The sequence below is a fragment of the Solanum pennellii genome, chromosome 12 (assembly GCF_001406875.1).
Source record: "Solanum pennellii chromosome 12, SPENNV200".
In the NCBI taxonomy this organism is placed as follows: domain Eukaryota; kingdom Viridiplantae; phylum Streptophyta; class Magnoliopsida; order Solanales; family Solanaceae; genus Solanum; species Solanum pennellii.
The window spans coordinates 25,133,084-25,144,735 of NC_028648.1; the positions used below are offsets into that span (position 1 = coordinate 25,133,084).

The window sequence follows — 11,652 nt, forward strand, 5'->3', positions numbered from 1 at the left end:
ATTCTGTTGTGACATGTAAGTCATATGTTTCTACATATGTAAGTTATATGTTGCATCTTGTGTAAGTTATATGTTGCAGCATAAGTCTATTCTGTTGCGATTGAAAGGAGTCAGATCTTAGAGTAAGCTCCCTTCCATGGGCAATCTACTCAAGAGTTTAGGCCCCTAATTAGGTCTATGTCTGGGCTGCTGCCGTACTCAAAGGCGAGGGGCTCCAAAAGTGGATGCGACCGGCCTCAAAGGAGAGGGGAGGCAACTTGGAATTCTAGGAAAAGTTTTTTTTTTATATAGGCCTTTGTATAGGATAGAATTTTCATTCCTCCCGCCAAAGAAAGAAAGGAGCTCTCTCTTTTTTCCAGCCTTCTTTTTATTTTAGGCATATAGTGTGTTTTCGCTTTCGGGGAATTTCAAGTAAGAATCTAGTACAAGGAGGAAGCGAAAGGCTAGCTACCAGGTACAAAATAGAGTATGACTATAATAAACTATAGAGCAGCGGGGAACATGCCCATCCCATTAGATATCATTTGAGCTGTAACCTTTCTGTTGCTACATAAGACTATAATTTGTTTCAATAGTAAACCGTTGCAACATATATAGAAATCTATTGAAAACGTGAATGCAAATTTTTAAAAAAATTACAAGTACTCAAATGATGATGAATGAATTGAAAAAACTATGAATTTTACTTACCAAAATAATGGAGTGCAACCCAATAACTTGTGAAGTAATTTCAATTGATACGGAACGAAATCTGATCGATTGATTAGATTAGCTAAATCTGATTCAAGAAGAAAAGAAGAAGAAAAAAAAAGCTCAAGGACTAGCAGACATGACCAACAATGTACAAAAAGAAGAAGAAGATGAAGAGAACGGAAAGAAAAACAAACAAGCAAGCAAGCAACAAGAAGAAGAATAAGAAGAGGAATACGACGGGAGCCGGGGGAGGGGGGATATTTTATTTCCCCTTTTGGTACAGCTCCCTGGTGGCTTCCCTCCAGTTTTGATTTCCACCAAAATTGGTTAAATTAGGTTTTAGTCATTTACCCTTTTACCCTTCATTTAATTCAATGGACCTAACTCTCAACTTATAAACTTAAGACCAACTCTACAACTCTTACTCATTAATCACATAATTATAACCTACACTTAATAATTAAGACTTATGTCACCGCCCTTTTATTTTGATACCTTAATGCCACCTATAATTCAAAGCCCCTGACCTATGGATATGAATGTTTGGGCCCCTTATTTTGGTTGATTAATTACACATGTTAAACTACTTAAAATATTCGTCATGGTAATAAAAAGTTTATGTATATATACTTAGATAAAATAATTTCTAGTAATTTCTTTTTATTATATATTGGATGAATGTTATATATGTGAATATGTAAGAAAAATAATACATGTGCATATTAAATATCTTGTGTAAATCAATATCAAATTCTCTAAATGCCATAAAATAAAAGGAGAATAATAAACTAAAAATAACAAAGGAAGTAAATGAGAGAAAGAGTTGTATGTTTTGTTTGTGTTGTATACTATCCTTATTTATAAATGGTAGTTTGAAACAACAGATGAGTCATTTATTGCAATATATGAGTCATCTGCTGCATCCGACTTATTTATTGCAACAGATGACTTACCCAATGAATACTTGTTACAGTACCAGAGCAAACTAGGACAAAATCAGAAATTTGTCCAAACAGGTATATATTGCAACAGATCAATTACTTGTTGCAACAGATGACTAATCTGTTAAAACATTAGACTTACATGCTAGATAAACTTTTGATTCTGGACATGTATCCAACAAGTGAATCGCCAGTTGCAACAAGTTAATTATCTGCTGCACCAGATGACCTACTTGTTACAATAAATGATTGACTTGTTGGGACAATGATTTTGCATATGATTTTTAACTATATATAGCCACTCAACTTCACAATACAAAACATGAATAAGACCAATAAAATATGCTCAATGATGAATTGAATGAGATGAACATGAATATTCCAGATGAGGGATTTAATTGGACATGATATGGAGGAGGACGAAACACCTACACCCACTGTTGATTTAAGGGGCAGTTCTCAATTAAAACAATTGAACAATCTTCAAGAAGATGAGACAAGTTTTTACATAGGAATGACATTCAAGAACAAAGAAGAACTAGTCACTTCATTGCATATAGCTTGCTTGAAAAAAGATTTTAGACTTGCAAAGGTGATTAATTCGAGTAGTGTGTATGGTTTAAATGCTCACATCTAGAGTGAAAGTGGTGGTTAACCCAAGCAAACCGGAAAAAAGGGGAACGAAGAGGAGACGTGGAGTCGGAAAATCATTTCCAACAAGAAAAAATAAGTGTTCAATATGTAAATATATTGGACACAAAAGAACAACACGCCCGGGTCGAAATGCTCCATAATTATTATAATAATGAAATAGCTATTTTTTACTTAGTTATGAATGTGATAATTTTAACTCATTTTGATTAATTATGCTCATCCGTTGCAACAAACTTTGCCTATTTTGCATTACATGCATTTTAATTGCATTATTTGTTACAATAGATAATTCTCTATTGAAAATAACCAAATAAATATGATCATCTATTGCAACAATTATAGGAATCTGCTACAACAAATGTTTAATATGTATTATTTGTTGGAATAGATGACCCATCCATTGAAGATATATATGATAATCAGTTGCAACAGATGAGCATATATGTTTGATCATTTTCAATCGACTCTAAGTATATTTGATATGAAATGCTTCACTAATCCAAAATAGTGATAAATAAAGTTATTCAATTATATTTTCCTTTAAATTAATAAGTTCAATTACATTTTTAATGTATTGTAGATTACATGATCAACTAACTGTGTTCGTCTTAAATAAGGTAATCAATTGATTATTTTGATATGAAATGTTTCATTAGTCCATGATTAGTGATAAGTAAAGTTTACATGTGAATTAATAAGTTCAATTATATTTTCAGTGAATTATAGAGTAATTGCGTTATTAACTAAATTGTATTTGTTTTAAATAATGTGATCGGTTGACTAATTTGAAATGAAATACTTCATTAATTCATAATTAGTGATAAATAAAGTTATTTAATTATAATTACCTTTCTCAATGCATTATAGAGTAATTATATGATCAACTAATTGTATTTGTCTTAAATAAAGTGATCAGTTGATTAATTTGGTATAAAATGCTTCATTAGTTCATAATTATTGATAAATAAAGTTGTTTAATTATAATTTCTTTCAATTAATAAGATCAATTACAATCTCAATGTCTTATCTATTGCATTATCTATTGTAATAGAACTCATCTGTTGAACATAATCAAATAAATATTATCATCTGTTGCAACAAATATAGATTTTTGTTACAACAAATATCTAATATGTATTATTTGTTGCAATAGATAACACATCCGTTGAAAGTAATCATGCATATGTGCTCATTTGTTGCAATAGTTGATTCATCTATTGCAACATATGAACATATATCTTTGACCATTTTTCACCGATATATATTTGACATAAAATGTTTAATTAACTCATAATTAGTGATAAATAAAGATATTTAACTATAATTATCTTTCAATTAATAAGTTCAATTATATTTTAAATGCATTATAATTATCTTTTTTTTTTATTTTTTAATTAAAAATATTGATGACGTGGTCGAATTATAATTGGTCACGTGTCAAAAATAGTTTTGCAAAATCACCGTTAAGAAATAATGGCATGAATGAGACTTTTCTTTAACAGTAATGACCTAAATGAGCCAAACTTTTAACTGATGGCATAAATGAGCCTTTTCTAAAAGTTTAATGACATATTTGAGAATTTTCCCTATAATCTATTGTAATAAATGTTAATTGTTTCCAGCGTATGTGTCATTCGTTGTAATAAGTAACTCGTAACTTACGTCAACATATGTCTTTTTTTAATAGTATAATTTAACATTTTATGAATCTAACAGTAAAATATAATTCATGATAAAATAATTTGACATTTATTAAATATAAAATATTATCATAAATAATTACAAAATAAAAAAGATTGAACAGATAAACCTAAGAATCCTTGGTTGAGAAATCCTACTTGAGTAATTCTTGAATTGCTTCCAAAAGTAAGATATTACTTCAAATGTCCAAGCCTAAAAGTATAAAGACGATGAAATAAAAATTTAAAATAATTATTCAATAACATAAATAAATAAAGTATTAAAATTAGAAGTTTACCGTGAAAGTCGAAGAAAAATCATATAAATTGATCGCCTTTAATAATAACATTGACAAAAAATATTCGATAGTCAAGACATCAATTTGTGCATCATTAAAAAAATAACAATAAATTTAATAAATACAACATAATACAATCATCAATTAATAATACAATATGTTATAACAAATAGATCATCTATTGCAACAAACAATTCATCTGTTGTAAGAAATCAAAATAGTCTACTAATTTGATTTCTTTCAATAGATGACTTGTCTGTTGCGATAGATGGATCATCTACTGTAACAGATGCCCTATCTACTGCAACAAATGAGCTATACGTTAGAAAAAATAAAAAAAAGCCTTGTTACTGATTTGATTTCTTCCAATCTATGACCCATCTGTTGCAACAAACAGGGCATCTATTAAAAATAACATAAAATATTTTCTCAGAACACAAAAATATATATTACCAATACTACTTACAACACCAATAAAATTAGAAACACTGATAACACCACACAAACTATTTTAACAATTAAACAATATCGTCTCATGTTTTTTGTCAATATACTAAGTACACCAACAAAACAAAGACTTGATGCAAAGAGATAACCATCAAAAAATTGGAAATGCATTTGAAAATAAAATTGAAGCAATAGGACTCTTCACCAGATTGAACTTCTTTATCACATTTGAAATTGCTAACGAATACATAGAGAGAAGACAACGTAAGTTGTTATTCTTATTCTTTATAACTAAAAAATGAAAAGAAAGTTTGATCCTAATTATGACGTTATGAGCACCTTGTCGATATTGCTACTTAAATTCAATTGTGCAGAATCTCTAACTTACACTATTGGATAACTATTGCCCCATGACAAACTCTTCTAATCTTTCTCCAATCGCAATATAACTATTTGTAATACCAATAGTCCAATTCGGTTAAAAACATTTAAGAATTTCAACTTAGCCTAAGTGTAGAAAACAATCTTAGAAAGACTTTATTCCGTACTTGTTGCTTTGATCCAAACATATTATAGTTAGAGGGACCTTATTCCATAGATATAAGAATTTATAAGTAAAGAAGAATAAAGACCTTCTCTTTGGATGAATTGACGAAAGTAAAACCATGTGAACACTAGAAAAATGATTTTAACATTGTTCTTGAAGGCAATAAATTATTCATGTTGTGTTCAACTCTTCATTATGTTTTCTTTTCTTCATTCTTTCCAACAAAATCAAGAATATCAACAACACCAGTTAATACATACAACAAAACAAACTATAACAAGAAGTCAATATATCAACAATTGTTCGAGAAATACAAATAATAAATATGTCTATAAAAAATCACAATAACTATTACTATTACACAACAACGTTGGAGAAGAACAACAAAAAGTATCATATTTTGCTTTTATTTTTTTAGATTTTTCGAGATCAACAACAATAACAAATTAATTTTTTTTCCAGATTTATTTTCTTTTTCAAGCATCAACTTCTAAAATTGCTGATGTATAAATAAAGAGAAGACAACTCAAGTTAATCTTTCCCCCTTTTACTTTATAACTAAAAACCCTAATTTTTTTTCAAAAACAAAAGTTTTTTAACCTGAAAAAGAGAGAAAATTGTTGCTTGATAAGTTGAGATTCGAAAGTTGAAAATTGCTGGAAATTGGTTGGAAGCAATGAAAAATCAGATTTGAGAAACAGAAGAGAGGAAGAACAATGAAGAAGAAAAGTTGAAGAACGTGGAAAATCCAAAAAAATAGAATTTTTTTTAATATTTTGTATTTAAAATTTGGGCTATTTTGTATTTTTAAAGAGATGAAAAGTTTTGAAAATGTTAATTGAGTCTCAAATTAACTTAATTTAATAATTAAATATTTTGACTTTTTTTCTTTTTGTCAAAATAGTCATTAAAATTTAAATAGAGCCTTAAGAGATACACTCCTTCTGTTTATTTTTACTTGTCGTTTTTCGAAAGTCAAATTGACTAATTTTTAAAATTATATTAATTTAATATTCTAAACAAAAAATTTATATATTCAAAAATTATATCAAAAGTACTATAACTTATAATTTTTTACATATCAATATAATAAAAAAATATATTTTAAAATATTAATCAAAATTGTTAAAGTTTATATTCAATTTTCTTATCTATCTTCTATGTTTGTTCCACAATCCACACCGAGCTCATTACGAAGCTTACAGCAGAATAAGAACCCTAGCGAAGCAATGGAGTTCGTCCCTTGGAACGTTAGAGAGAAGATTAGCATGCCCCTACGCAAGGATGCCACTCACAAATTTAGAAATGACGGCGACGGTCACACGAGATTTCTCGAACTTTGTAAGCTATTCAGAGTTTCTTTCAGTCTGTTTAGTTTCCTGTTTCGTCTGGATTCAATTAGTATATTATCTGGATCCTCTCGTAGACTACTATTACAATCATTTGTTGAGATGGTGAATCGTCAGAACAAATAACTCAGCCTTCATTGCTATGATTGCTGATGAGGTGATTCACTATTTAATCTTTCACTAATAATCAATATGCTTTCATATCTATCTTTACAATTTGAATGTGTTACCTAAAAAAAGTGGTGGTCATGATTAGGTTAGAAGGTTAGTAGGTAGCAGATTGTTGTCAACACTTCCTTTCTTTTTCTTCTATGTGCATTAGTATTAGTTGCTGTTTTGGTGTCATATTTTCTTGCTACCACGCTTCACTTTTTCTTTCTTTTCTGTCGAAAAGAGGGTCTATCAAAAGCAACCTCTCTACCCATAAAGGTAAGGATAAGGTCTTGTAAATCCCCTACCCTCCCGGACCTCACTTGTGGGATTATATTGAGTATGTTGTTGTTGAACGGATTCGTTGTAGTAAATGATGGTGTATAAATATTTAATTGTATCATTGGATTGAATATATTCTAAAATCTTGTTGCTGATTCTTTTTTTTTTGGGTAAGTAAAATCTTTCATTACCAAATGAGCATTATATTGGAAAATACAACAAGGAGATTGCAAAGAGCTGATTTACATTTCAGTTGTTACGATGTTAGTCAATGTTAGTTAGTCCAGCTGTCACTGTTAGTTATTTAAGCCTAGTAGCTTAGTCGACTGTTAGTCAGTTAGAGATCTGTTAGAAGATATTTTCATTTATGCAAGTTGCTTAGTAATCATATGTATACAAGGTGTGATACAGATGATTTGCAGTAGAGCAGTAGCTTAGTAACTTCTAGTATGTTATTCAATGTATAGTTTTTCTCTGAGAACTTTGTAATGGAGTTTCAAGCTTTTCCATAATTCTTCATTTGTTTATGTGCATTCAGTGATCAGTTTTAACACATTACAGATCAGTAACACAAGCAAACTGGAAAGCTCCCAGTTTTGCCGCAACTTTCAATCTCTACTATCTATACTACCAGTTCCTTACTACAATTTCACTATCAAATCTAGCTAAGTACCTAGCATCTACACAGGGTAGAAATTCAGAGTTTGCAATACATAGCTTCGTCTTGGTTTTGTTCTTCCTCTCATATGCACCTCTTTTGCCAGCATTGCAGGGGTTCTTGTTATCTTTTGGAAATTTCGTTGGTTCCTCTCTGTCAAATAAGATAAACACTTGCAGCCAGTGCCATCCTATATACCTCAGCTCTTGTTTGCTTGCCTTTGCATTGGGCATTTACCCAAGTTATTTCCTCTTCGCGTCCTTGAGCCTCCCTGTGGATACTTTGCCGACAGAGTACCTTCTGCCACACCTAAGATGAGAACAGACACCGAAAGAATATATGATTATGGCTCTCATCTTCAGTTCCGCATAGGACACAGTGGACATCTTCTACACAGCCCCATGTTGCTAATAGATCCCTTGTGAGCAGCCTGCTTTGCAATGCTAAAGTATATGGAAATCCCCTCAGGACAAGCTGCATTGTTACAAGTCAGTCTCCTCCAGTCCACCTCTTGGTAATCTCCTCTATGATCTTTATATAGTTGTTTTATAGAAAATTTATCAATCTGGTTGACCTACTCCTCATTCCCAGTATTATCAAAGGCGCGCTTTAAGCGCGCTTAAGCCTTGAAGCGAGGCTCAAGCGCTTCGCCTCGCTTTATGTGCGCTTTGGTGTCGTCATCAAGGTTCTAAGACAAACTTTTCCTTGCCAATGGATCTCTTGTGAAGAGTTGACACTAAACAATTAATGTTTCACTTTATAATAAAAATAATTCAATTTCATTGGTCATATATTTGTCATTCATGTTTATATTTATTAGTTTTGGACTAACTAAACATATGTATTTGTATTTCTTTCTCACTTTGCGCCGTTTTTCATTAAAGCCCACACTTTATTTGCGCTTTGCGCTTAAAGCCCCCACGAACCTTAGAGCTTTTTTGCACTTTCCGCATTTGATAACACTGCTCATTCCAGCCAATAACCTCTAGTATTTTGTGCATTTGGAGTATATTCCTCTTTCACCATCCATGAAGCTTGAGGGGCTAGAACACCCCATAAGGTTCCTTGTTTCCCATAGTGCATACGAACCCATTTCACCCATAGTCTATCTTTTTTAGTACTCAAACTCCATTGTAACTTGCTTATTGCAGCCTTTTTCCATGTTTAGATATACAGTAAATTGAGCCCCCCTGCAGTTGAAGAACTACATAGTTGCTCCCATGCAATCAATGCCTTCCTGGATGCATCTACCCCTCCTGTCCATATAGATGTCCTGCATAATGTTTCAATACATTTGCTTATTGCTGATTCTAACAAACTGCAAAGTGAAATAGTAGGTATCAAGTATACTGGTAGTGTTATGGCCCCTTACTGACAAGTCGTGTTCTTTTATCTTATTGCAATTACAAGAAAGTTTGAATTTTATATTCATATTGTCATTAGCGTACTTGCGAACTTGATAATGTAGGATACAATCACTGGATTTTTACTAGCAAGAGTTGGCAATGTTGATTTGAGGAGGAAAACTAACTATACTATTGTCAATTCAAGTATGTTTTCAACTTTTTGTTCTCTATAATATTGAGATTTCATAGCTGGAATATGGAAGAAATAAAATTAAGGTTGCTTGATTAGGATTCTTAAGTCCTTTTCAGTGATGGAGCTTTTACATTTTGCATCACTCTAATTTGTTTTTTTTAAAGAAAGAATGTAATGTATATTTCCGTTTCTTATGGTTTAGATATAACAGTGAAGCATCAGATTGAAGATGCTTTTAAAATATTCACCACAAGGGAGGACATTGCGATAGCGCTAATCAGCCAATATGTGAGTTTTTATTCTATTTTGCCTCTTGTTTATGGCAGCATCCGTAACATCATTTCAACTGCTGGTTTTGACTTTGACATGGAGAATGTCGAATAATTAGCATGTTAGTGCTGATTGGAGGTAAGACGGAGTAGCTTTGAACATGTGCAGTTGCTCATCACAAGGAAAAATAAACTGTCCTAGACCCAAAGGTAGCTTGACTAACCTGATTGAGAAGCGGAAAATAAATTTTAATCCAAGTATGATGTAGGAAGCTAAGCGTCGAAAAAAAACTTTTGTGCGACAGTTCCACCACTTGCCTGGTACACTTGTATTTTCAAAGTCAACCTTGCATGGTGTCTGGCCCTCGAAGGGGAGCATTGTTGCAGCAATAAAGTTGTCTCCGTGTGACCTATAAGTCACGGGTTCGAGCTGTGGAAGCAGCCATTAATGCTTGCATTAGAGTAGCTGGTTATCTTTATCACACCCCTTCCCCTTGGGGTGCGGGCCCTTCCTTGGACCCTGCCAATGCGGGAGGCTTTGAGCACCAGGCTGCCTTTTTAACCTGAATGGCGTCTAAATAGCAAAATTGAGGAGTCATTTCCATATAATGCCAGCTTGTTGACTGCAGAGAGGAGGACTGTTTGTCTAAATTGACTCTATCCTCTGCATACAAAAATGAATGCTTCGATCTTGTGGGAAACTAACTGCTTCTCTTTTGCCACTACTTGCAGTTGCTCTAATAAATACTTCAGTTCGAATAAAAGCTTCTCCCATTTTGCATCAAACTTGTAGCTAATATGTCTACTGTTTCATATTCAGGTTGCAAACATGATGAGATTCTTGGTTGATAGTTACAATAAACCAATCCCAACCATTCTGGAGATTCCATCAAAGGACTATCCATATGATCCTGCTCACGACTCTATTCTTTCACGAGTGAAGTATTTCTTCTCTACTGAATAGTGGCATTTGAAAGACGATGAGAAAAAATGGTTTACGGTATATCTCTGATCATCAGTTCACCATTTTATGCATCTTTCTCTCGTCATTCTCCTAAAGATTATTCCTTAATCTTTCTTGATGCTTAGCTCAGAGTACCTGTTCAGTCCCTTATTTACTGCTGCTTTTTTTTTTCACCGCTTGACTGAATAATTTATCATTATAGAGAGTTGCATGTTGGTCACTCAATTGAGTTTGCATACGATTGATGTTGTGATGGAGTGTTTATAGAAGGAAATAAATGTACTGTGTGCTTATTGATTATAATGAGTCAAGATTTGGGTTGGTGTTGCGTCAATGTATTAAAGTCTTAACGTAAACTTACAATGATCTTGTATCTGTTTTCTGTATAAGTCATTGCCTTTTGTTATTCAAATATTAAGAAACAGAAGCCATAATTTGAGCAATATCAAATTATTGCTCAAATTATAACTATTGTATAGACTTCAATGACTTATTGATACCACCAACACATTTACACTACTTGTTTTATTGATATCTTACAGATGTTAAGGCCTGGTGTGCTGTTTTGGCTTTGACCATTTCTTCTGTGTTGGTTGAGCAATTGGAGGAATTGTACGCACCACTTAGCGATCAGCAAAGCCATTGAAGAATTCTTGGTGACACTACTATTATTTTTCTTTTATATATATACTTTTTTACTAATTATTTAAATACCCTCTATTTTAAAAAATAATTAATGGGAAATTAATTATGTTCCCTATACTTCTGTTTACCTTAAATTATATCCTATTCCTAAAGAAACTAGGAGAAATATATAAAATAGGGGGAAACTTTTTGTTTCCGCCTTAAGTTTCCAAAACAAAACAAAAAAAAAGGAAATTAATTCCTTAAATCGTAGGAGAAGTAAATAAAATAGGAAATAAAATCTTTAAATCGTAGGAGAAGTAAATAAGGAAACTTTACCTTAAGTTTGCAGAAAACAAACTAGGAATATCCATCTCTATATATACTCTGATCTTCACCCTCATACTTTGTTTCTTCAAAAATATAAAAAAAATCCTACTTAGAAATTCTGATGTTGAACAATGAGTAACTCACAACGTAGAACTGCAATTAGAAGTAGGCCATCCCCCTATGATCGTTCTTCCAGAAGAAGACAACATGATCATCCCCCCCCCCCC

General features: G+C 32.0%; 1 protein-coding gene and 1 long non-coding RNA gene across 2 annotated transcripts; one reads left to right on the forward strand and one right to left on the reverse strand.

Moving 5' to 3' along the window:
* Nucleotides 1-4,360: 4,360 nt before the first annotated feature.
* Nucleotides 4,361-5,991, reverse strand: LOC114075061. Its single transcript, XR_003575388.1, has 2 exons — nt 5,861-5,991; nt 4,361-4,647 (listed from the first exon to the last, which is right to left on the reverse strand). It is a non-coding gene; the product is annotated as an uncharacterized LOC114075061 (long non-coding RNA).
* Nucleotides 5,992-8,042: 2,051 nt separating this feature from the next.
* Nucleotides 8,043-11,626, forward strand: LOC107006164 (V-type proton ATPase subunit F-like; the record flags this gene model as incomplete). Its single annotated transcript, XM_015204789.2, has 5 exons — nt 8,043-8,213; nt 9,168-9,249; nt 9,441-9,526; nt 10,328-10,507; nt 11,014-11,626. Coding segments are annotated over 4 exons (483 nt in total), but the record flags the coding sequence as incomplete, so codon positions are not given.
* Between the last annotated feature and the right edge of the window lie 26 nt (nt 11,627-11,652).